The 27,180-nt window shown below is 42.3% G+C and overlaps 1 protein-coding gene across 3 annotated transcripts in view; it reads right to left on the bottom strand.

Annotated features, from left to right (window-relative positions):
• The window catches only part of OVOL2 (ovo like zinc finger 2), a 50,048-nt gene extending 29,693 nt beyond the window's left edge, over positions 1-20,355 (bottom strand). Inside the window, exons 1-4 of one of the 3 annotated variants that reach the window (XM_020986525.2) lie at positions 20,276-20,355; positions 19,715-19,804; positions 18,563-18,834; positions 244-433 (exon numbers count right to left, since the gene is read on the bottom strand). In XM_020986525.2, the coding sequence (XP_020842184.1) occupies positions 244-433; positions 18,563-18,820 (448 nt within the window). In that variant the 5' untranslated portion in view covers positions 18,821-18,834; positions 19,715-19,804; positions 20,276-20,355. Of the gene's footprint in view, positions 1-243; positions 434-18,245; positions 18,362-18,562; positions 18,835-19,714; positions 20,250-20,275 lie in introns of those variants that run through there. The other 2 variants (XM_020986518.2, XM_020986531.2) reach the window with 2 other exon arrangements.
• Between the last annotated feature and the right edge of the window lie 6,825 nt (positions 20,356-27,180).

Here is a 27,180-nt window from a genome sequence, read left to right as displayed (position 1 = left end):
TGCCCAAAACATGAACCACCTAGGGATGAGTCTGCACTTGGCCAGACTTATATTGAGTAGACCACCACGCCCAGAACTCTGGCTTAGTAGAACCAGTCAGGGTTTCTGTGAGCCTCAGCACAGCCCTGAGATTCCAGGGTCAATTTCATACCAGGAAGAGACATGAAGTGACTTGAGCAGACGATGCAATATCACTATCACCATCACCCTCATCACCACCACCACCACCACACTCTTCCTTACCTGTGTGAGTCCGGACATGCCTTTTCAGGTCAAAAGTATCATTGAAGCCTTTGCCACAGAAGGTGCACAGGTGCCTTTTCACCTGGTTGTGGCATTTGAGATGCCTGTTGAGCATCCGCTGGAGTCGGAAGGCTTTGCCACACAGCTCGCAGCTATACACCATGGCTTCATTACAGGTCCCTGTTGTGAACTGAGAGGCAGAAAAAGAAGCCAGGTCAGCAGAGAAGGAGAAACTGACTAGAAAAGAGAGGATGCTGGAATGGAGGGAGAGGATGTCTGGGTTCTAATTCAATAAGCAACCAATAAGCTCCCACTGTATGCACTGTGCTAGGAGCTGGATATATAGACAAAAAAAAAAAGGGAAAAAATCCCTGCCCTCAAGGAACTTTACACTCTATTGGCTTCTAAAGTTCCCCCCAAAAGGCCTTATTAAAAAAAGGTCGACAATCAAATGGAGGAAGTGTAGGCAGGGGCTTACTTTGAAGCATGTTCTGCCTAAAATAAGCCTCTAGCTTTGGCTGCATGTGGTTTCCACTATCTAAAAATACCAGACAAATGCTTCATGTTGCATCAGAATCCAAATGGGAATGAGAAAGGCGTAAATTATTTGTATTCTGTTTTTCTTCATCTTAAAAGTGAGTCTGAAAACCAGAACAGTGGCAGGGACAAATCACAGATCCTAGATTTTGCACTGGAAAGGTCTTCTCAGGTGAACTACAGATGAGGAAACTAAGGGCTGGAGGGTAAGTGACTAGACCAAGGTCAACAGTGAGAAAGCATCACACACCAGTCCTTCTTGAAGAGTCACAGGAGTTAAAACTGAGGCCATATTATGTGATTTAAAACAAAACACCAGGAATCCAAAAAGCAACCTATTTGGTAATAACCACTGCTCTTCCCTGGTTTCCTACTTACTGAATGAGACTGAATGACTGAACCAATCACTTATCTAAGGAATCAGTCTTTGCCATCATAGATGGCCAGAACTGGAAGAAATCCAAATGCTCACCTAGCAGCCAGATGAAGAAAGACCCAAGGAAATAAAGTTAAGTTGCTCAAGCTAATCAGAGGCAGAGGCCAGATTGACTGCAAATAAACTGTTCTTCCACTATACCACAAAAAGCAACTGCCAGAAAAATTATTGTCCTATGAATAACTATGACTGTCTCAGCAGCAGGATGACTGTGTCTTATGCTGGTATTACCCCCCCAGCCTGAAATGCCTCCTCTCCCATTTACACATAGTGTGCCCACCCTTCAAAATGCAGCTCAAATTCTTCCCCCTCCCCCCTCCCCAAAGCCTTCCCTGACAACCTACCCCCACACACTAAACCATCGAAGTTCAGATTTGGAAGGAGAATCAATGAAGCTCAATTGGTACTGAAAAAAGTATCCCTACAACAACACACCTGATAAGAAGTCAGCTTTTTCTTGAAAATTTCCAATGAGAAAGAAACGTACCATCTCCTCAGGAAGCCCATTCCACTTCTGGATAGGCCTAAGGGCAGCAAGGTGGAGAAGTGGATAGAGTGCTGGGTCTGGAATCAGGAAGACCTGAATTCAAATCCAGCCTCAGACATTTACTAGCTGTGTGACCCTGAACAAACCACTTCACCTTGTTTGCCTCAGTTTCCTCATCTCTAAAATGAGATGGAGAAGGAAATGGCAAACCACTCCAGTATCTGCCAAGAAAACCCCAATTAGGGTAACAAAGAATGGAACAGGAATGAAAACATGACTCAACCAACTTCCACCAACTGTTGCTGGTCCAGCCCTTCAGGGCTGAGTGGGAAAAGTCTCTTCCACAGGACAGTTTTTCAAAACAGACCTCGGCCTCCTGTAGGCCAGAAACACTTCCCATCTGTGCCACCAAATGATCACTTCATTACCTGGTGTGCATTACTGCAGTCTAAGGGCTCCACAACTGTCTAGTTTCTGAAACTAGATGATAAACTTATAAATGCCTCGAAGACAGAACCTTCTCTTATATTTCTCTGTATCCCCAATGGTGCTTAATCCAGTCCTAGCACTGAACAGACTTTCAGTCAATACCTTTACTCTAATTAGTGCCTTAAATTCAACATCTTTCCCCCAAAACTTCATTCCTGTCCTTTCAAGACGGAAACTGAACCCTAAGCATCACCTCTGACTCTTCCCTCGCCTCCACATCTCATTTACTGGTCTTCAAGAATTGCCGATCTTAACTCCACAACATGCCTACCATGCACCCCTACTGCTCCGACCCTAATTCATAGTTCTTTTGATGGTTCTGGTACAGGTATGTCTCTAATCTATCCTATACGCTACTGCCAATTTAATCCTCACAAAAACCTTCCATGGCCCCCATTGTTTAATGAATAAGGCCAAAACTCCAGTGTTTCCAGGCTTACCTTACAATATACTTCTTGTACTCCAGACCTAGAGTGAACTCCTTCCATCTGTTTACTGCCATCTGAACCAGCATTCAAGGCCAAGTTCAAATATAATATCATAGTATTGGGGGGGGTAGGAGAAGTAATTGGGGTTAAGTGACTTGCCCATGGTCACACAGCTAGTTAGCGTCAAGTAACTGAGGCCCGATTTTTGAACTCAGGTCCTCCTACCTCCAGGGCCAGTGCTCTATCCACTGCACCAACCTAGCTGCCCTCCTCCTAGTATTTCGTACTTCCCTTTTGTATTTATCTTTTTCTTATTTGCATTACATTTATCTGTGCATGCACTAAATGGTAAGATCCTTGAGGACAGAGGCAGTGTCTTGTTTCTTCTTTCCCAGTGCTTTAGTACGGTGAACTATACATAAAATGTATTTAACAAACTGTGTTCTTAGTGCAATCCTTGGCACATAATAGGCATTTAATAAATGCTAGGTTTTTTGATTGATTGGCCAAATGAATAGCTATCAAGTCACTTGTGAAAGGTCTCCACCTATGACCCTGTGCAAGCCACAGTCCTGACTGTTTATGCTCTCCCTATCCATGTGAACTTCTCTTTCATATGGATATGAAAGGACTGATTTATAATGGCTAATTTATAATCAGAGTTGCCTGAGGCTCAGAAAGTTTTAAAAAACCTTTAGTCTATAGTCAGATAGTATCAGAGGCAAGATCTGAACCCAACTCTTACTAATTTCAAGTCCAGCTGTCTTCTTTTTTTTTTTTTTTGCCATACTGTCAAAGGTCCACATTTTAAGGAAATGCACAATCAATCACTTTTGGCTTTTTCACCATCCCGGTAACTTCCTAGACCAAAGCACAGTACCCTGGGCAACAAATCCCTGTTTGTTTTATCTCCCCTTATTAGAATATAAGCTTCTTGGGGGAAAGGTTTTTTGTTTTTGTAAATGCTTTGCCATTTGTAACCCCAGGACTCAGAACAAAAGTGCTCGGCAAAAAAACAAGCTTCAATAAATTCTTTTTCATTCATTCATTTACTTATTCATTCTTTAGCCCATAGGTAGTCTATAGCATGTAAAGGCAAACAGAGTTGACAAGTAATCTAATAAAACTGAGCTGCACTGAGTAAAGAAAGCAGAGGAAATGCACAGTATGTAAAGATAATGCAAATGAAAACACTAGGAGGCAACAGAATTCAGGTCAAACACAATGGACGCTATTTGCTCCAAGTTACTGAAATTCAAACCTGTATCCTTCCTAATAATCTGTTAACAAATGGTAAAATACACGACTGTCAGTCACAATTGTTGTACTGAAAAGTTTGGCTTAACGGTTTTTTTTTTTAATGGAAAGTATTTATGGGGGAGGTAGGGACTGTGTTGTTTAATTCTTAAGTAACTGAGGTGTGCTCCAAAGAGGACAGGGGCTGTTTCATTTGTCTTTGTATCTTTAGCACTGGCGATGGCACCAAGCACATAGTCAGAGCTTTGTCAAATGCTGACTGATGTGCTAAAATAAATTATTGATTTCTAAAACAATACATAACCAATTCGTATGAGACGTAAAGGAATCCACCAAAAAAACCCAACGCTTATGATTATAAATTTTAAAAATTCAAATAAAGTTAAAAAGTTAAATAAAATAAAATAAAGACAGCTGATGTAGACAGAGCAAGGCATAACAGACAACTTGAACGTTGCACTGAAATTAAAAGAATACTGACAGTAGCAGCAAGAATAAAACCAGAGAAAAATCTCCACTAGGTTGAGTCCTCTACATGGAACTTCCTCCGAAGATAAAATTTGGGAGGGGGAAGGAGAATAGAGTCAGATAATAAGCTAGTCTTGGGGGTTTTAATGACTTGCAAGCAGTCCACAATGTAACATGGCAGCTCCACAAGTCAACTGGATTTATAAACAACATTTAGAGAGGCATAGCATCCAAGACAAGGAAGGTGAGAGCTCTTCTGTACTCTGGTCTAGTCAGAATCTGGAATGTGGTGTTCAGTTCTGACCTAAATTTTGGGTAGGACATTTGATAAGCTGAAGAATGTCCAGAAAATGACCTCACTGGAAGTCTTCAAGGGAAGGCTGGATAGACTTTGTTAGGTATTTTGCAGAGGAGAGTCTCGTGTAGGTACAAGAACATGTTAAGCTGTATGTAGATGGTGGCCCGGAAGGCCTCTGAGGTCCCTTACAACCTTTAGATTTTATTATTTATGGAAAGACTTAGATAAAAATTGTATAGGGTGAAGAGTAGACCAGTCGTGGTCTGAAATGGCAGACGTCTCCAACTAGATCCATCCAGATAATTCAGTAAAAAAAGAGTGGGTCAACTGAAAATCAGGGTAGACACTACAGCAAACTGATGAGGTCTTCACAGTGGAGAAAGAGTCCAAAACGCCAAAATCCTCAATTTTCTCCATTCAAAGTCTGTGGTGGTTCACTGTCACTTAGGAAGACCCAATAGTATACGTATAGAATCATCTATGGTCCTCATTTTGGTAAATCCCCATGTAAAAACAAACAATTCAAGAAATATAGTTTCTTTCTCTTCACAATCTCACTCGTTCAGATCAAAAAAGACACTTATTCAAACCAAAAAAGCCCAAAGAAATGACATTCTCTCAGTAGTAAAAGCTGAAGGGAAATCACAGCCAAGAGAGCAAAGGCCCTTTAGAATGCCAGTATGTAATCAGCATCAGGAAAAGATAACAGCCTCCAACTGGGAGAAACAATGACTATGTATTCCCATTCACAAAGTGTGACCTTTACTCTCCTTCCTAGGATAAAGACTGCACTTCTGCATTTATCCCTCTACAAAGACCTGCAGGTTCTACAGTTTTCTCAGGCCACTAAAAGTGGGCAAACAGAATTATCCCCATTTCAAAGGAGAAAAAAATAAGGTCCCAGGATGTAACAGCCAATCACTAAGCTATATATGTAGCTTTGTATTAACTCAGCAATCCTTTCGTTGGTGGTTTCTGGAAGTATATTGGCTAGTAACTACCCAACTTTACTCCCAAGTTTCATTTTTCCTATTTCACCCACCCCATTCCTTATCCCTATGTTCCGAGTAGGTGACCCTAATCCCATCATCAGATTTATCTATTCATTATAATCTATTCATCTTCATTATTAGCTTTGTATCTCTAGTGTCTTGCATGGCTCCTGGCACTTAGTAACTCTTTAACAAATATTTAATACAATAAAAATTCTATTAATCTGTTATTATAACTACTTTTTTTTATTAGTGAATCAAGAAGCATTTATTAAGTGACTACTGTGTGTCGGGCAACCCTGCTTCATGATGTGGAATCAAATACAAAATTTGAGATAATCAACTCTCAAGAAAGTTTTTTTATGACAGCGAGAGTTAGGTGGTGCAGTAGATAAGATTGCTAGGCCTGGAGTCAGGTAAACCCGAGTTCAAATTCAGCCTCAGACACTTACTAGCTGTGTGACCCTGGGCAAGTCACCCAACTTAGTATGCCTTAGTTCTTCATCTGTACAGTGAGCTAGAAAAGGAAATGGCAAACCACTCCAGTATCTTTGCCAAGAAAACCCCAAATGGGGTCAGGAAGAGTTGGACATCGAACAACAACAGGGAGCTACATGGTCAGTTAAATAAATACAAGATATTGTATTTAAGTAAATATAAGATTGTATATATAAACTAAACATGAAGTGATGGGAGTTAGGGTGGGACACAATTGAGAGAATAAGGAAATGCCTCTGAAAAGAAGTGAAAATTTGGCTGTCTTGAAGAGAGCTGGCGGTTTGGGGTTGGTTTTTTTTTTTTTGAGGCAATCAGGGGATAAGTGACTTGCCTAGCAGCCAATAAGTATCTAAGGTTGCATTCGAACTCAGATCCTCCTGACTGCAAGGCTGGTGGTGCTTCATTCACTGAGTCACCTAGCTGCTACGACTGCTAGCAGTTTTAAGAGACCAATGTGAGCCAGGAGAGCCTTTGGACAAAGATAAGGGAGCAATCCCTAAACATTTATCTTTGTTTTGATTCTATAACTTCATTGCGGTTTTGGTAGATTTTTGTGAGCTCACATGGCAACCGAATCACTACGAAAAACATTCTTTCAAGGGGAAGAATGGTTTTCAAGGTGCAACGCTGCCTCTTCCCGTCCTCCTTGACCTGAGTGCCCTCCCTCTGAGATTCTCTGCCATTCATCTTGTCTGTACCTTGCTGGTGCATAGTTGTTTACATGCCGTCCCCCCCCATTAGACTCCGAGCTCCTTGAGCGAAGGGGCTGGGTTTTGTTTGGTTGGTTGGGTTTTCTGCCTTTCTTTATACTACCAGTGCTTAGCACAGTGCCTGGTATATTTTGTTGGAGTTGTTTCAGTCGTGTCCACTCTCTGCGACACCATTTGGGGTTTTCTTGGCTTGACACACAGTAGGCACTTAACATTTGTAGACAAAGACTAGACCTGTCTCTCTCTGCTGTGACACAATCTCCTTGTGGGAGAAGTAGGGCATTGTAGGATCAGCACTTGGTACTGTGGCTGGTACAAAGTAAATGCTTTCAATGAATGCTTGTTAACTGAATGATGGCTTCACCATCTTCCCAGTCATCTGACTTGACTACTCAGTCACCTTTGACTTTTCCTTCTTCCTCATTCCCAACATCCAGTCACTCTCAAAACAATCTTTCTAATGCACGGGTCTCTCCATGTCATTCTAAAACTTTCACCGGCTCACTCCCTTCTCAATATAGTTTCTCTTCTCCATCCTTATTCCTTCAGCCAGTTGTGATGTTTAAAAAGGTTCAAAAGACATAGTTTGTACGTAATTTAATCATGTTATTAATAAGACCAGCAGGGTATCAATAAAGGATGGTCATTTGGCCGTCCCTCCAGATCAAAGACCTATTAACTACTTTCTCTTAAAAGGCCCAGTAATATTAACAAAGTACATTAGAAACAATCTCACCAACCTCCCTCTGACCATTCTACTTTTTTTTAAACTCCAAAGGTAGTTAGTTGCTCTTGAAATTCTTTCCAAACATTCTCAATTTTTCTTAAGTACTGGTTATCATTTTGTCTTTGTACCCCATCATACCTACCATAGTAACTGCCTTGCTTAATAAATGTTCAAATTGAATTGTACGTGGTTCCCTCCCCACCTCAATAGAGACAGTCAGTCCCTTATTTCCTAGTGTCTACTCACTTCCTTTAGCACACAGGCTTACATTTTTTTTTAACCTATTTAGATGTATACATACCTACCTTCCCAAAGCTCAACATGAACCTTCCAACCATAGTCTCTGGTTTCTGTGAGTTGTAGACTTTTTCAAGGCAAGCATATCTTAAGTAATCTCAGCTCCAGGACCAGATTTCACAGGAATACACTCTCCCAGTTGCTTAAGACACGGCCCTCATAGAGCAAAGGTGTCAACAGAAGGCCTTTAGCTCTACCCCTTATTATTACAGAGAAGGAAAATAACGATGCCAGGGTTTTTCAGTTACCTGAAAGGCAGCTAATGTAGTAAAGTCTGAGTGGGGTAAAAAAAAACCTCGGTTTCGGTACACTTTTTAGCCCTTTGAGATGCCAGACAATTTCCTCATCTGTAAAACTGAGAAAATGATACTTTTACTGGCCCTGAGAAGGGTAACTGTGGGAGAAGGTCCTCCTTCTGAAAGCCCTAGGAAACTGAGTTACTATTACCATCTAGGCCAAGGTCATCACAGAGAGAATGACACAGGGCCAAGTTTCAAACCCAGAGCTTCTGATCCCAACTACAGTGCTGTCCAAAAGGCTCATTAAGTGAAAAGGACACACTGTCCTGAGGGTAAAAAACAAACAGAGACAGTCCAATGGGACCAAGTCTCTCTCTAGATACAGGGAGAGAAAACATAAAAGATGAGTAGTTAGTTGCAAAAAGCCCCAGGGGCTTAAAAGTTTTCTTGCAAACTGTCCAGCTTGCTACAGAACCTCAGCTTTCATTTTAAAAAACATGCTAAGTTTCTTGCTTGCTCTTCTCACAAACAGAATCTCTGCGGCACAAACAGATGTACTATTGTCTTACCTGGACTACAGAAACAATAGCAGCCAGAAAGTGAGGGGAACACATCAAGTGGCATTTTACTTCAAAGCTTCCCTAAGAACTGACCGACAAACCACAAAACACCAAAACCCACCACCTTTTTTTTTTTAAACCAATGATCTTTGCACCATTTAAGTTAATTAAATTAATGGGCCTATTTCCAGAGGGTGTACATTTTATATCTCTTTCAGACTGCTTCAGTCACCCTGGGATGTAGTACTGGGCCTTACTTTCACTTTTTTATGATAAGGATGGCTGTTCCAAACATGCTAAAATGTTTTAAATGTTTTTCCTTAGGTGTACCCTCCCTTCAAGCTCTCAGGATCACAGAACTAAGTCTACATAACATTCTAAGATTCTTTACCTACCCCGGGGTAGAAAGTGACATTTAAAGAGACCTAAAAGGATTGGTGGGGGCAGCTAAGTGGCACAGTGGACAGAGTTTAGGGTCTAGAGTCAGAAAGACTCAGCACTGTGCACTGTGGTTCTTGGATCCCATATTAAAAATCCATTCTAGGGTTGTCACAGTAGTGTTAAATTTAGGAAAAGTTTGTGATACAACAAGAAAGCTTAGATCTAGTTCTTTCTGGGGTCAGTGAACTTATTGCTTTTTTATATATTTTGATAACTATTTCAATATAATTGGTTTCCCTTGTAATCATGTATTTATGAATGTAAAAAACATTTTTTCCCCAAGAAAGGGTCCATACATAGGCTTCCCCAGACTGCTAAAGTAAGTCCCCCAGAAATCTTTCCTTTGCCACTCTGGATCTTTTACTCCTTTAAATTATATCATCCTCTATAACCCAGTGCCCCACATCAGGCATTCACTTGTTAATACCTGATAAATGATTTCATTCATCAGAGGGATTTTATCTTCACTTTTGATCGATCTGACAAAGCCTTTCAAAACAATTAATTGCCCTCCCTCCACCTAGTTAATAAGATATATAAGTACTAGGGCCTTACACATTTAGAGGAACCCATTTATAAATGGTTTGGCAAAGAACTGTTGTAGCTATTCCCAAATCCTTTCCTTAGATTTGGCCAGGAAGGTCTCCTTCCCCTCCCCCCATCCCCACCCATGTCATCAGTTTCCCAGTAGAGCCTCATGAGAGTTACCTGGGACACTGAGAGATCCCATAGCCAGTATGGGTCACAGCCAGTAAGTATTAAAATTAGGATTTGAAGTCAGGCCTTCTTGGCTCCAAGGCTGTTTTCAAGTCCACTATACCGTAAGTGCATCTTTTTACCATAGAAAATTTCCACAGAATACTTGGATTCTGTATCCCTCTTCCAAGGCAGTACATTGTCATAACCACTAGGGGAAGGGAGGAGCAGCATTATCATTGATATTTTATACTCAGTGGTTTTATGAGGTGCTATAATCAAAGAATTCATCAATATCTGGTTTTTTCCCCCTAGACTAGATTTTTAATATGGGATCCAAGAACCACTATAGGGTTTATAAATAGACTGGGGGGGAGGGGTGTCCATGAATTTGAATGCAGAAAAAAATTACATCCTTATTTCCACGAAAACTCTAAATAAAATTTATCATTTCCTCCAATTATGAACGTGGGCAACAACCCACAGTATAAGCAGTAACTGGGACTGTCTCATCAACAGAAATCAGATATTTTCATTATCACATTACAGTTTTATCTCAAAATCTTTTATCTCATTACATGCTATATTATTTTATCTCAAAATATCTTTTACCTCATTACTACTTCTAAGTTACTTGACCTGCCACTAGAATGTGCATTTCAGTCTTCCTGTCTAAGACTGTATTTCAATATAATATCCTTGTAACTCAATAATTTTTCTTTTATGCATTTTAAAAACATTCTGAGAAGAGATCCATATACTTTACCAGACTGCCAAAGGGGTCTGTGACCCAGAAAAGGCTAAGAACTTCTGCTCTAGGATCACAAAATTTTCGAGTTAGGTCAAATCTTATAAAAATCATCAGTGTCTATCCTACTGTTGGCCAGTGTTTCATACTTAGCTATGGTCATTAGAAAGCAGACAATTCCTTTCCAGCATGGCAGATCCTGCCAGGGTACAATAAATACAGCTAGAAAAAGGTTCTTAACCCTAGGGTCAGTGAAATAATTTTTAAAAGTCTTTGATAACTGTTATTTGATAACTTTGATAACCAAAATAATTGGTTTCCATTGCGATGCAATGCATTTCATTCTGTGCATTTAAAAACATTCTGAGAAGGACAACAGTCTATAAGTTTCTCCAAAATGCCAAAGAAGTCCCTGACACAAAAAAAGTTAAGAATCCCTGACTTAGACAGAGGTAGGGATAGCAAGTCGTAAGGGGGAAAGTACAGAAATAGTAGCAAGGTGGCCTGGTTTCAAGTCTTACCTCTTTTACTCATACCAGAGAGATCATGGGCCCCCAGCTTAGGCGCTGAGAACTTAAAAAAAAAAAAGATAAAAGCAAAATAGTTCCTGGCCTCAAGGAGCTTACGATACAATAGAGTAGATAGATATATACCAAACCACAGGGCAGCTAGGTAGCACAGCGGATAAAACACCAGCCCTAGAGTCAGGAAGACTCATCTTGCCATTCAAATCTGGCCTCAGACAGATTAGCTATGTGACTCTAGGAAAGTCACTTAACCCTGTTTGCCTCGGTTTCCTCATCTATAAAATGAGCTGAGGGAGGAAATGGCAAACCACTCCAGTATCTTTGCCAAAAAAAACCCAGATAGGGTCATAGAAGAGTCCAACATGACTGAACAAAATGCCAAACCACACATAAAGCAAATACGTGGTAACCTTGAAGGGGAAAGTTGGGCAGTTCAGGAAAGGCCTCATGTTGAAGATGGTACTTAAGCTAAGTTTTGAAGGACGTCAGGGATTCTAAGAGGTAAAAGTGAATTAGACCAGAATAGTTGGAATGCAGAGACAGATAGAATGACAGATCGAATGATCGACAGGATAGATACAAACAGACAGAAGGATAGATAGGGTACAGACAGAAGGATGGATAGTTAGATAGCATTTATTAATACCAAGTGCCAGGCAGGCTCAACAACACTGAACATGGGGATGGAAATATAAGTGATCAAGAGAGTTTACCCTCCCTCAACAGGCTTACATTCTAAAGGGGAGAAGAGAATATATGAAGGGGGACTTGGAAGGCAGTGGGGTGGTAAGCTCATAGCATGGTGTGGTTTTCCACAGGAAGTGACACAGAGGGCTAACACATCAGAATCCATCCAAAAGTAGAATCCAGGGCAAGTGCATGGAGGAGACAATAAAGCTGGAAAAGTAGGCTGAGGCTAAGAGATTTAAAAGCTAAAAAATCGTTTGTATTTGCTCCTAGAGTTAAGAAAGAGTCACCAGAGTTTATTGAAGTGGGGAGGGGAAGGGAAGATTGACATGGTCATATCTTCATCTTAAGAAAATCATTTTGGTAGCTATATAGAGAGTGGACTGCATGTCTAATAAGTCTTTTCCCCCCTTACTTTTCCTTCTGCAAACTTCGATCCAGTCATACTGGCCTCCTCACCATTCCAGAACACAATTCTCTCAAGTCCAGGCATTTAACTGGATTTCTCCCATACCTAGAACTCTTTCCCTCTTCATCTCTTGATTCCCTAATTCCCTGGTTTTCTTCAAGCCCCACCTTTGGCAAGAAGCCTTCCTCTCTGAGATTATCTCTAATTTATCCTGTCAAAATCTTGTTTGCACGTTGTCTCCTGCATTAGACTGTGAACTTCTCGAGGGCAGGACCTGTTTTACACCTTTTCTTTGTATCCCCATCACTTAGCACAGAGCCTGGCGCACAGTTGGTCCTTAATAAATGCCTGTTGACTTGGGTTGAAGTTCAAAATTAAATACACTGAAAAAAGTGAGAATAGGTTAGAGTAAGAAAAGATAGGAAGATCAATTAATTCAGAGGCAATTTGTAGCACTATAGGCTAGAGGTGATGAGGGCCTAAAGCTAGGTTGATGGCTGTAAGTAGAGAGAAGGGGATAGATAAAAGATGTTGTGGGGACAAAAATAAGACCTGGTAAAGGACTGGATATATAGGATGAAGGAGTGTGTTGTTATTATTTGTCCTTCATTCTTAAAGAGGATCATGACATCAGAAAGGTGATGACATGACATGCAAATGAACTGGATTTAAGTGAGGGAGCGCTGTGCAAAGTCACCAGCCTCACTTTCTTCTCAGAAGCCATCTGGGTCCAGTGGCAAAACATAGATCAGGACAAACGGAGATGGCCTTGGGTGAAGTGGGACACTTTAGACTTTCTAAGCTAAGTTCTTTAACATGTCTCAGTTTGACTGAGGCAACACCTATTCAGGTAGAGAATGGCCTTTTTTACCAAGTTAAAAAAAATCAATCTGGGAGGGGAAGACCCTCAGGATTTCTGGACAAAACAGAAACAATTGCTATTTACATTCATTGAGCCAATCAGGGCCCAAACAATGACCAACTCTGGTGTGGCCTAGCACTGTGGTTGACCAATCAGTGAGAGCCAGAGAAATGTAAATTTTGATCACCGAACCTCAGAAAATATCTTGGGGTTTACAGGCTAGATTTCTTTCTTAAGGACAGTCTCTGTAGAATCAAAATTGAAGAAAAGTACACTGAATGAATAGGAGCAGTCTGCAAGACTTAATTAAAAAAGATCTCCAGAGAAGAATAGGAGTAAATGATGAAAAAAAAAACCCATCAAATAAAATCAATTAGCATCTATTATATATGTATACATTATTATTTATCATAAAGTCAATAGGCATCAAACTATGTGCCAGGCACTGTGCTAAGCACTGGTCATGTCATGAGCGTGAATGACAACTCTTAGACTATACTTCCGGTATCCTCGAGGTATTAAGAAAAAAAACTGGGATGCCCTCCAACACATTGGACTGACCCCAACGTTCACGGGATGGCAGGGACAAGTGTGTCATAGGATGAGTTGGCACGGGTGGGTGGGTTGTGATCTACAATTCGACAGAACATCCACTTGCATGTCCTATCTCCATTTTGTATCTAGTGCTCTGCCTGGCTGACGGGGTGAGAAGAGTCAAGAATATAACTACGTTTTGAACAGGGAAAGATAGTGATGCTCCAGAGAGCTAACAGACAAGTTTAAGTATGGAAGGTTTTTGGGGAAAGGTAACAAGTTCTATTTTGAATATAATGAGTTGAGATGCCTACAGGATAGCCTAAAATGTGCCAGTGGCATTAGTAATACAAAGGAGTGGAACTTAGAAGGAATACCAGGGATGGATACATAGATCTGTGAGCCATCTACATAGAAGGGATAGTTGAACACATGGGATTTGATGAAGTCATCAAGGGTTACTGTAAAGAGAGCGCCTTAGGGTACATCCAAGGTTAGTGGGGGATGGCACAGAGGGTGAAGTAGAACATATAGTACTAGTATTAAAGTGTCACAAAAACCCAGAGAAGGATAATATTCAAGAGAAAGATGATCAGTAACTTCATATGCTGCAGAGAGGTCAAGAAGGATGAGGACTGAGAAAATGTCACTGGATCTAGCAGTTAAGAAATCACTGGTAACTATGGAGAGTAATTTCAGTTGAGGGAAAAATTTAGAAGCCACATTACAGAGGACTGAAGAGTGAGAGGAAGAGATGGGTTAAGAAAACTTTTTTCCAGAAGTTTGAATGAGAAAGGGACATCTAGCAGAGATGGGTTTGGTTTTTTCCTTTTTTTGTTTTAAGGAACAGATCTGTGTGGAATTATGCAAGCTCTTAAAGAGCAGAAACTGTTTCTTTTATTCTATTCTATTTATGTTACAACCTGGCCACATAGAACTGAATGAACTCAGTAAGATTCCATCTAGCTCAAAAAACACCATAATTCTAAACCAAATGTGACTAGGTGTGAGGCTGGGATGAGGAGAGAAGGGGGGGTGTTGCTAGGAGTCAATGAATCCATATTCAGATCAACCCTTCTTCTAGATTTTCTTTTGGTCCTGATGCAAATTAGAAATACCTCTATAATTTAGAGACTTAGAAGGGCCTCAGGCACTAAAAGATTAAGTTAGTTACCTAGGATTGTAAAGCCAGTTTAAGGTTGGAAGCCCCCTAGAACTCAGGTGTTCTGGACAAAGAGGCCAGATCCCTCTATCTATTCTACTCAACTCTAACAAACAAAATACACAACTTGACCCAGTGTAATAAATAAGCATACATACCTCCAGCAGAGTGAATAAATAATGCCTCCCACATATACTATTTTCAAATATGTGTAAATATTATGACTAATAAATGCAAATTCACTTAAAACTTTCTGGGATGCATGGTAGCTTTTTGGTATCGAATTTTTCTCGCTCAAAAAATAATAAAAGTATCATTCATGCAGGGGTCTACATTTTCTGACATGGAAAAAGAATCCTTCATACTTGGAAAAAGTAGCTATGGCACTTGGAGACTTAGGCTATCCATTAATCAAAGAAATGAGCTGGCCTCCTGCTATCAATACAATGCCCACTCCCACCAGAAATTAGCACTGTCGGTAGAAACACCTGAAAAGGCATTTTTTAAACACTTGGTTGGCCAAACAGGTTTCTGATATTTTTGTCTTAAGTTACTTAAGGAAAAGTAGAGCAAGGAAACCGCGCTGAAAAAAAAATTCCTCCCTATGGAAAATTTTGTATAAAGCCAATGGTTTATCTTGGACCTGAAGGGTCAATTGCCCAAGTAACACAGACTCTGAGATGATTTTAATATCCCAGTGCATATGTTTGGGATGTCGAATGGCTTCAGTAGCAATGCCTTTTTTTTGGGGGGGGCGAGAGAGAGAGAGAGAGAGAGAGAGAGAGAGAGAGAGAGAGAGAGAGAGAGAGAGAGAGAGAGAGAGAGAGAGAGAGAGGGAGAGAGAGAGAGAGAGAGGGAGAGAGAGAGAGAGAGAGAGAGAGGAGAGAGAGAGAGAGAGAGAGAGAGAGAGAGAGAGAGAGAGAGAGAGAGAGAGAGAGAGAGAGAAACTGAGACTACAACAAAAGAGTTCCTCTGCTTGTCGGCAACAATTTCGTTGGAAAAAGTTAGGAGGCCCAACACTCTTGGGACAGCTATTTTCCTGGATTAAAAAATATATACATGTATTTTTAATATATTAAATAGATGTAGATATATATAGATATATTTAAATATATGTGCTACTTCTTTCTTGGAGCCTGAAGCCAGATGATTTCCAAATCTTAAATCTCTAGCCCAGATCACTCTCCAACTGCACAGAGAAGATCCCCCTACCTGGATATCCTACTGCCATCAACTCAAACCCAAGTCATCTCCAATCAAGCTTACTATCTTTCCCCTAAACCAGTTCTTCCTTCTGACCTCATTATTTCTGCCATCATTCTCAGATGGCACCCATATTGAAACCAATTCTTTTTTTTTTCTCTCTCTCACTTTTCCTATCCAATTAGTTACTAAATGCTACGTGATATTTCTCAAATTTGTCTCTTCTCTTTTCTCTCTGCCACCACCTCAGTAGAGGCATACTCTTTACCATCTGTTTATACTAGAATAGCTTCCAAACAAATAATTTCAACTATCTTCCCCCTCAACTATCCTTCCCACCTCTGCTAGGTTTATCTTTGTTACAACCTGGGCAAATCAATCCTCTTTACTCATTACCCTTCTGTTGCTCCATGACCTACCAATAAAGCTCCACCTCCCTTCACTGCCATTAAAGGTCCTGCTCAACCTGGTTCCTCCCTACTTTTCTGGCAGTATACCATCCTGCTCCCCTCCACATATCACATGCTTCAACCAAAATGAACTACTCACCATTCCCTACACACAGTCTCCACCCTCCAAACCTTTGCTCTTATGCTGTTCACTATGTCTGGAAATCTCTTCCCCAGTTCCACCAGTTGAAATCCTACATCCTTTTCTTTACTGAATATACAAATTAAACTTTCTATCTTCCCCCAGCAAACTGCACAATGCTAGTGTACATTCTGTTAACACTTAATAAAATGTTGGTGAAAACTGCTTCCACTTTCCTGAGTCCTTTTTATCATAATAGCTGGCTGTCCAAGCAGAATATTCAAACTAGACACACAATTCTTCCATTTAAGGCAGTATTTCTTAGACAAGTTTCAAGTGATTTAAAGATTATGTAGTTAACATGATAGACTGAAAAGAGTTCTAAATTTCTGGAAATTCACCCAGTCACATGGGTTAATGATAATCTTATATTTACCACGATCTCACAGGCCATCCTTCTGAGATATTCCTCACACTCTGAACTACCTAGTACTGTGGCTGCATAACAAAAAAGCAAGGAAGAAATCTTTTCTTTTGCTAGTGGGGGCTAGGAATTCAGATGAGAAGAGACACAATTAGTTGAAAACCCAGAAAAGCAAAGAGGGAGAAGAATTCCTATTCTATTCATTACGGGCTTGAGGGAAATGGAAATTATTCTATAAGGACACAAGGTGCCACTAAAACTAAATTTGCACTACAGCCAAATCAGGAAAAATGCTTTAATCCCTAGCCTTATTCCCCAGCAATTTATTCTCCCTTTAACACAAAGCGGTGGGGAGGAGAGTGAACAGGACAATTAATTGCCCCAATCAGAAAAAGATCTACTAATTCTGGCAAGTTTATGGATAAAGTGATAGGGATGCTCTCCTGTATTCCCACACCTCCTATCGATGCCTTTCACTTCCATCAAGTGGCAATAGTGTGGAGGGAAATTGGAAGTATGGGGAATAAATAAATTCCTTCCTCTCTTCTGGCCCAAAAAAAAGAATTTAAAAATCACTGAATAAGACCAGATGAATGTAATCAAAGATATAGAGACAGTAATTCAAGACAAGGCAGCTCCGGCAAAAAAGACTTTGCACAACCAGAAACATCACTTAACGACTCCAGTATTTGGTGCTACTGGCCCCCTCCACCCCACATTCTCCTAACAATGGTTAAAAGACTCAGTACCAAACAGCCCCAGCACACATCCAACCCCTCCCAACAGAAAACACACAGAATTAAACACTATTCAATTTCCTCGGAAATAAAGTTCTTCCCTTCTGAAAATAGCTTGGTCTCACCAATTCGCATGGAACCACATAAAGGGGGAGGCTTGATCAAGGCTGGAGTACGGAGCATTGAAAAAGTTCTGTAGGAAAGCTACTATCCCATTTTCCAATTAACTGATTTGCTCGACCTTTGGTAGGCCCCTTTGTACTTCCATTCCTTTTAAAGGAGAATGTCAGAGTTTGCCCTCGGCGGAAGGGTGGGAATTCCCTCCACCTCCTACTCTACTAAACACCCCGAAACAACAGAGATCAATGGAAATGCAAACTACTTCAGATTACAAAGCACACCGGGAACCCAACCCCTTCGGTGGTCCCTGCAAAATCCAAACATTTTCAATATGGATTCCGGGCAACTTTAGATGTTCAGACTGTGTGGGGTCTACCTCCGCTACAAACGACAGTTACTGAACTGCAACAAAAATTGCACCCGACGCCTTCACCAAATGACGAGAGGGCCATTTTGTAACAAGCAGAAAGCTACAAAAGGTGCAATAAAAACACCTACTACTCGAGTGTACGTGGCCACGCTCCCCTTTGTGCATACATCCATTTGTGATGAGAAAGCAATCCATCAGGGATCATGACGGTGCCCAAGCCCCGGAGGCAGCTGCTGTGGCTGCCGCCCTGCAGGAAAGCGCAGCTGGCCCGGGCCCAGAGTCAGGTGCACCGAGCCGGCGACGCTTGCGTGCACAGGTTCCCGGGCGCGGCGCAGAGCGGGCTTGGGGGCGGGGAGGGGCGAGGAGCGGGAGAGGGGTAGACGCCAGGGCGTGGTGGTGGTGGCTGCGCGGCGGGGGCGGGGTGGGGGCACAGTCTATCTAGTACCTTGATTTTAGACCTGGCGGTCGGACGCTTTCCTGCCAGGTGCAGCACTGGCTCCTCGTTGGTCCTGGGCTCCGGTGCTCCCGACTGGGGAGCGAGATGATCCCTGGGCTCCGGCTCCTGCAGGGAGCCGCCACTGCTGCTCTCCAGGCAGCAGAGGTCGGCGCCCCCGGTGTCCCCGTTGCTGCCGCTGCCGCTGCTCTCGCTGCTGCTACTGCTGCTGCTCTCGCTGCGGTAGTCCTCGGTGCTGTAGTGGAGCATGCAATCCAGGCTCACTGACGGGGGGGGGAGGGGAAAACACAACACCGAACATGGGCGAGTCAGTCCCCGCGGGGGTCCGTCCTGGGAGCCCGGAGGGTGGGGAGAGGACTAAGCAAACTGTTTGACCTCCGGGCGGTGCCTTAGCTGTGGCCGCCACAGCCTCGGCCCCAGCCTGGGACCTGGGAATAGTGCCAAGTGTTCCCAAGTGGGAAAGGCGTTTGGGTGGGGAAGCTAGGAGCCCCGGGGAGACGACAAAGTGGGTTCTCTTGCTTTGTCAACAGGGGACGAGAATGGGGTGGGGGAAGCGGGAGCACGGTACTCCCCCTCCCAATTTTATCCCAACAGCAGCTCTGATGGGCGGCTCTGGGGGTCGCCACCGAAGCTTAGCAGGGTAGCGTTGCGTAGGCACACGGGTGGGCACTGTGCGCCAGGGTCTTGAGAGCAAGCTTTCTATGAGAGGCAGCGGGCGAGCTGCAAGGGTCTGATCAGCTGAATTGCATCTCCCGCTTCTAGCGGAGATGAGTTAGGGGAAGGTCCTCGGGTAGGAGTGTTCGGGAGGTGGAAATCAAATCAGGGAAATAGGTATCTCCCGTAACCCCCCCCCACACAAACATTTAATTCTGTGTCGGCTCTCCCCCACTTCCCCCGCCCCAATCTACAGCCGGGGGTCTCGTCGTGCCCGGGTAATAGCGCCCACTGGGGGCACTTTGTCCAATGTCCCCGCCTCCCCCTCCTCTGCCCCTCCTTGGTCTTACCAGTCTTCCCCCCACCCCAAGCCCCTCAGCGGGGATGGGAAGCCATGCCCTGGCCCATCAGCGCCCCCGCTTCCTTCCCATTTGGGGAGAGGGGGCCCACGCGGTGAGGTCCCATCCCCGTTCCGCTTTCCCCGCTCACCTGGGATGTAGGTGTCGGCTCTTTCCTCGTCTGGGAGCTCATCCCAACTGCGGATCGCAGCCACTGGGTTTCTTCTCTTCACCAGGAAGACTTTGGGCATGGTGGGGTTTGGAAGAATAGGGGAGAACGGTTCGAGTAACCTCTACCTTTACCTGGTTCAAGCTTCCCCGTCAGACTGGCGAGCTCGCGTCCCTGAACTTTTCCGGGCGGGTAGCAGCCTCCTTCTCCCCCTCTTCTCTTCCTCTCTCTCAGAACTCCGCAAGAGACGGCTGCTTCTCCTGCCCGGGGATTCCAGGGTTCCCCACCCCACCTTCCCGCCTTGCCTTGCCTTGCCTCGCCTTTCCCCTACACTCCCCCCAGGGCCCCGAGCCCTCTAGTATCCCAGCTGGGCCCCCACCCTGGCCTCGATCTCTCCGCCTGCTCCTCGCTTATTTCTTAAATCGTGGGTGAGACCACACGGAGAAAAAAAAAAGTTTCATAAGGTGGAATAGAAAATGCACCAGGAAACTTGGGAGTGAGCATGCGCCCTGCAAACATAACGGTGTCAACAAGCCTCCTTACCTGTCTGACCGGTTCAGGCGGCTCAGGTTTGTTCCAACCCTTCCTTAGGCATGAATGTTTGCAAAAGAATTTAACGTCTGAAAAAAATTTTTTTAAAAGGGAAGAACATTTTTTTCATGATTCCCCCAACACACACACACACACACACACACACACACACACACACACGCACGCACGCTCCTTCCCCCATTACATGCATAGTCAATGCAAATCCCAGAAGGAAATCCCAACTCAGATTATTTTTTTTTAAACCGTACATCGTGCTCTCTTCCCCACCCACCCACCCCTTTTGCGAAATGGCCGGGGATATGAGTGGGTTTGTCTCAGATCGCCTTGCAATCGAATGGTTCCGTTCTTTCAGGTTCCCTGGGCTTGCCGAAATCATGGCGGGAGGGGGAGAGGAGAAGGAAGAATTTCACCAGATTGCAGATGCAGTAGCTTTCGGTGGGGGGGAGGGGGGTGCGGGGTGCAGGAGAGAAATCTGGAAAGAAGGGGCTGAGAAATGCCCTCTCCAGGAACTTAGGGACGGGGATATATACTTCTCTCCCTTCTCTGCACCTCTCACCCTCAATGATGATTGTGGGGTTCTGCCTCCTTTTTTGCCTTTTGGTAGAGCACAAGAAATGGGGGTGGGGATGGAGAGTGGGGAAATAATCCTGAAGTTATTTTTATGTTTAGTAAAACATTCTTCGAGGGAAATTGACGCAAGTTTGGGATCACAGGTCTGCCCCTTGAAAGAGGGCATGAGGGAATTGAGGCAGCTCTTCACCTTCTTGAGTACACCTCAAGGGTCTGGAGGAGGGAGGGAGGGAGGAAGGAGATGGCCAAGCTTCTGAACCCATGTGCACACACATGTGAGATCACGGCTGACTTTGTGGGAACATACAGTACATTCCAAACTTATACAGTAGCAGCGTGGCTGGAGTTGGAACCCGACCTCCGCAGCTCCAGGCACTTTGCCGTCTGCTTTGCAGGGAGCGATCTTTAGATGTCTGTCTCCTCCTAAACTGGGTGGCTAGAGGTGCCGGCCCTGGGCCGGAAAGGAAGGCTGGATTCTCTAGCTCCCAGATCTAAAAATCTCACCTGTCTGTGTTTTCCGTAACCTGAGAGGCTTCGGGCCCTTGCAAACACAACAGGGAAATAAACACAGCGGTTTTTTTTTTCTCCCTCTCTCTTCTTCCGCCTTGAAGTGAACCTTTAGAAACGGCAAACCTGTTAACGGATTTCTTTGCTTTGTCCTAGGCTGAGTCTTTCCTTGTGTACTTTGAGCCCTCAATGTACAGGTCACTGTGTTTGAGAACAGAGCATGCTTGGTCCCTTTCCTCAAGTAGTTTACGTGCTGACAGGATTCCTGGCCTAAGAAGGCAAAGAGAACAAGTGTTCACCCTGCTCGTTCGTGCCCTTTTTTCACCTCAGCTATGAAAACTGAGATATTGTTTGGATCCCAGATGTGACCCACGAAATTCTGCTGACAAACAAAAGGACTTTGATCTCAAACAAGCCACCCAAAAGATGTATAATATTCAAGGCAACGACGAAACATCCTATCTTCCTCAACACGGCATATTTATATAGAACTTTGAGTTTTGCAGAGCATTTACCTAGCAACAAGCTGTGTGTTGTTATCTTTGTGTTACAGAGGACAGAACTGAGGCTCAGAAGTTACTTATCCTACTGATCTTTCACATAGTAAGTAAGCAGAGTTGCAACTAGAATGCAGGCCTACCTACTGATAGGAGAGGGCATTCTTTCTACTATCCCACAATACCTCTATTACAGCTGATCTTTCAGAGGTATTCCCTCCACCCACCCCCACTTCCAATGAATAGGGAAATAACCCAAAAACCATCAGCTTTGGCTGGATGAAATTGCATAAAAGTAGCACAGAATTATCAGGTCATTTAATATGAGAGAGAGCTGGGTGTGAACTCTGAGAACATGTAATCCGACCTCTTGGTTTTACAGAGGAGCAAATCAGTCAAGCCAAAAGCATTTATTAAGTGTTTACTGTGTGCCAAGCCCTCATATTTTTTAAAATGTTTTTATTTTTATTTTTTGTTAATTTATTTTGATTTATCAACAATCACTTTTCATAAACTTTTGAGTTTTAAATTTTTCTCCCCACCTGTCCTCAAGATGGCATGCAATCTGATATACATTCCTATTAAACATATTTTCACATTACTTATGTTGTAAGGAAGAATTAGAACCAATAGGAGGAACCACAAGAAAGAGGAAACAAAACAAAACAAAAGAAAAAGCAAATAGTATGCTTTGATCTGCATTCAAACTCCATAGATCTTTCTCTGGATGTAGATAGCATTTTCCATCATGAGACCTTTGGAGATGTCTTGGATACTTTCAGTACTGAGAGCCCTCATATTCTTTAACACGGTATTTGTGGCTTATTGCACCTAATATTTGACAATGATATATGCTGGTAAATGTTTAACAACCTGTTCTCCAAAAAAAAAAAGTGTACACACTTTTAAGTTTAATCTGCATTATTATTAACATTTTCTCCAGCACTTTCTGAAGACTAGATAATCAACAAAACAATAAATCAAGCCCTGATTTTTGTCAATTTCTGGGGTGTAAATACACTGAAAATTTAAGTCAGCAGATGGGGAGGTAAAAGCTGGCTCCAGCATACACAGATACTAGAGTCATGAGTCCTTTATTGCTTTATTTTTTTGCCAGATGGTTAGCACTTACCCCTTCAGCAAATGAACTCAGACGCATCAAGACATCATTCTCATAAAACACGGAGAAGAATAATCTGAGAAATCTGTGAATGTGACATGAAGATTAGCAGAGCAAATTCCCAGAAAATTCATAGACTAAAACAAACTTTTTGGATTGTGCACACCTAATAGTAAATCTTTTTTGAGCACACACCCTAATTTGGTATCTATAACATCCCTAAGTCTTAGTGAAGTTTTTAAGCTATTTATAAATCCCATATATGTACTACTGTACTGCTAACTGTAAGTGTATATCATAAAATACAAAATAAAAATGAAAAGAGCATGAGAAAAAGATGAAATTGTAAATCTGATCCCAGAGTCAGTAGGGAGCTACTGGAGTTATTGAGCTGAGGAGAGACATGTTCAGACTTGGACTGAGAAGGATAACTGTAGGGGCAGCTAGGTGTGGCAGTGGATAGAGCACAGCCCTAGATTCAGGAGGACTTGAGTTCAAATGCTGCCTCAGACCACTTACTAGCTGTGTGACCATGGGCAAGTCATTTAACCCCATTGTCTAACCAAAAACAAATTAAAAAAGAATAACTGGCAGCTGTGTGGAGGATGGTGGATTGGAGTGGAGAGAGGCTCTAGTCTCAGTTAACAAAGAGGCCTTCACTGTGGTCCATTGGAGAAGTGACTAGGGCCTAGCTGTATGAATGCAGAGCAATTGGATATGAAAGATGTGGAAAGGGAGTTTGTTAGACTTGGCAGTTTCCTCAATGAGTAGGATAAGGGAAAGGGAAGAGTCAATATTGTAAAAACCTGGGTGACTGGGAAGACGGTGGTGCCTTTGACAGTGATCAGGAAGATGGTGGGGGTAGGGAAAGATAATGAAATATCTATGCCATAGGTCATAATCCATTTCTACCTCCTGATCCTGTGTGACTAATCTATCTCACCTAAAACTAAAAAGGGGAAGGCTCCCTGGTCATTGCCCCATGAGTGTAGAGGTGGAGTTTTCCTAATGGCCATCTCCAGAGCTGCTATGGAGAGGGTTGGTTTAGGCCCTATTGGTATTTAGGCTGAGTAGTAGGGGTGGGGTGGAGGGTTAGGGGTTTGCAGAGAACTGGGAGGGAACTGTAAGGGTGGTGGAGATAAAGGTAGATATGATTGTGTTGGAGACAGGCCCCTGGATTAGCTATTGATTTGCTATTCAACTAGGGTGAGATGAGAAGCCTTCTGATTGTTTGATAACACTAAGGTCTAAAAGTCCCACTGCCCCTTCTCTTTCCCCCAACTCACCAGGAGACCCTGGCCCTCGAAATGGGGACCGTTGGACTAGAAAACAATCATGGGGTCATAGCTGAACTTTTTCTTTAAGCCTTCTGGAACTTTCACTACGGCCGTTTATCACAGGCTTGAGGTTTTTTATCTCCCTCATATTGATTTGTCTTTAGGTTTGGGAGCTGGGTTAACTTGAAGAGCTTGATAAAATGATAATTGCCTGAAAAGTTCTATAATACCTTTTTTTTTCAACATGGTATAAATATAGAAGTCTTTTTGAAAGATAAATTTTATTACCTTTTGTTTTTAAATCATTCACTTCCAGATAGCCTGACCATATAACAAAAAAGTTCAATAAAACCAAACAACACAGGAACTATGTCTCATAGTGTATGCAGCATTCCAGACCTATAATCCCCCACCTCTCTCAAAAGGAGGAAGGTGCATTTCATCATCTGTTTTCTTGAACCACAATTGGTCATTACGAACTAAGGCTTAAATACTGATCCAAGGGTATTGAATTTATGATTGATTATATGTGTTATGACTATTCTGGTATCTAATATCCATCAGGCTGGTACTATCCATTATGCGATGGTATTATCTGTTTCATTAAACATAATAACACCTCATTTATAAAACATCTATTTCTGAGGAACTCAAAGCATGATATAGATTTTTTTTAAAAAAGGTAATCCATCCTCATCATATCTCTGTGAAGCAGACAGTGAAGAGGGTAATACTGTTCACTCTTTACAAATGAGAAAACCCTAGGCTCAGAGAGATTAGGGCTCTCATTCAGCCAAACATTGCAAAGCCAAAAATACAACTTCTGTGGCTAAATTAGAAGTCTAGAACAATAACATTCATTCATTCATTCAATAAACATTAAGTTTGACCCAAAAATATTTAAGTTCCTACTATGTGCAAAATACTGCATATCCCTAATTCTTACTCCAATAATTCCTTTGTCAACCAATAATGTTTCAGGGACAGCAGTATTTTTCACAGGTTGGTTTTGCCTCCGGTTATCTCCATCACCAAGATCTGGCAACCTTTCCAATAACCAAATATTGTGTAGCTGCTCAATTTGTGCCTACTAAAGAATGTGGAATTACCTGCAAGTCATCTCCACCTGGATGTAACATCATCTCACAGTTATTATGTCCAAAAATGAACTCCTCAGCTTCCTCTCAAAACCTTCCCCTTCCCCTAAATGCCCTGTTTCTTTTGATGGCACCACCTTGGAAGCCCAGGATTACAACCTCAATCAATTTTGGCTTTTCTCCATTTACCTTACACATCCAAACCAATAACAAGTCCTGTTGGTCCTACTTCCACATCTCTCAAATATACATGCTCTCATTTCTACTCCTGATACACCCTGATTGAAGCCCTTATTACTTTTTACCTAAATTATTGCAATAGCCTCCTAACTGGTCTGTCTGCCTCTCGTGTTTTCCCTTCTTCAATCCATCCTTCATGCCACTGCCTGAGCAATTTGGCTAACACAAAGCTAATTTCATACCATCTCTCTATTCCAAAACCTCTAATTGTTCCCCATAGTTATCAAAGAAAGTATAAATGTCCTTATCCCAGCATTCATGCCCTTCGTAATCTGCTTCCAACCAGATACTGCATCCACAGAGTTCTCAGCCTTATTTCAGGTTGCTTCTCTTTCCCATTCCTTTCCGTCTTTCTTCCATCTCCATGTATTTGCTCGTGTTGGTCCTCAAGGTTGGCATGGACAAGCCCCACACAGAGCTGCTTAAGTACCTTCTTTTCTTTAAGGCACAGCTCAGGTCCCACCAACCCCACGAAGCCATTCCTAACATCATTTTGCCCTTACTACCCCCCTGAACTCAGCTAAAAATGAATTTTCTCCTTCTTTGTACTTATTTTGTTCTCCCATGTATCATAGTTGTCTGTGTATTTACCTTCCTCAACCCCCCCCCCACTTGAATTATAAACTCTTTGAGAGTATGGTCCCTGGGACAACTCTTATCTTTCTATTCTCAGCACGTAGCCAAGTGTTGATTAGAATGTGAGTTGATAAAATTGGTTAGTTCTTGATTATTTGGTTTTCTGGTCTTATGATTCAAACCTTTGGGATATTTTGTTGATTTAAGTCATCATGACAGGACTGGACAAGCTGAAGACCAGGGAGAAACAAGCAGTTTGTTACCTGACTGACCTAAATCTGCTATATATTTTGCTTTTGTTAACCTTGTGAGTTCTAAATCTGCTTATCACTTTATTCTCTCTAAACAAGCCACAGATGACAAAAAGAGAATCTGTCAGTAAGGCTTCAACTGACAAAGATGGATTAATTTTATACTTAAAACCAGTGAATAATAGTGTTGCCAAGTAGTCAAAAGTATATGAGCTATTGACTCAAAAGAAAAAGCAATTTGCATATGAATTGCAAGTGATTCATTTAATTTTTAGAGATTTGTATTGATATCTTTTGTCTTTACTTTCCCTAGATCTTTCCCTGTATCCCTTCCTCTCCCCTCCCACCTACCCATTATTACAAAGAATTTGTATAAAAAGAGAAAGACTGGAAAAAAAATTTAGTGAGGGGGCAGCTAGGTGGCCCAAGTGGACAGAGCACCGGCCCTGAAGTCAGGAGGACCTGAGTTCAAATCCTGCCTCAGACCAAGCACTTGACACTTACTAGCTGTGTGACCTTGGGCAAGTCACTTAACCCCAATTGCCTTAAAAAAATTTTAGTGAAACCTATCAACACAAGGTAAAAAATCAGATGTTACAGGTAGTGAGGACCCCAACCTTTGTAAAAGAACAAGAGGAGGTATTTTCTCATATCTTACCTTAGGGGCCAAGCTTTCTTTTGCAACATTCAGTTTCAGTCGGTTTTGGATTCATTAATTTTAACTTTTAAAATGAACAGGGCTTATTGACATCTATCTCCAA

Source organism: Phascolarctos cinereus, unplaced genomic scaffold (assembly GCF_003287225.1).
Source record: "Phascolarctos cinereus isolate Bilbo 61053 unplaced genomic scaffold, phaCin_HiC Scaffold_2;HRSCAF=192, whole genome shotgun sequence".
NCBI lineage: Eukaryota > Metazoa > Chordata > Mammalia > Diprotodontia > Phascolarctidae > Phascolarctos > Phascolarctos cinereus.
The sequence above is the reverse complement of the archived record's forward strand: the minus strand, read 5'-3'. Positions and strand labels throughout refer to the sequence as shown.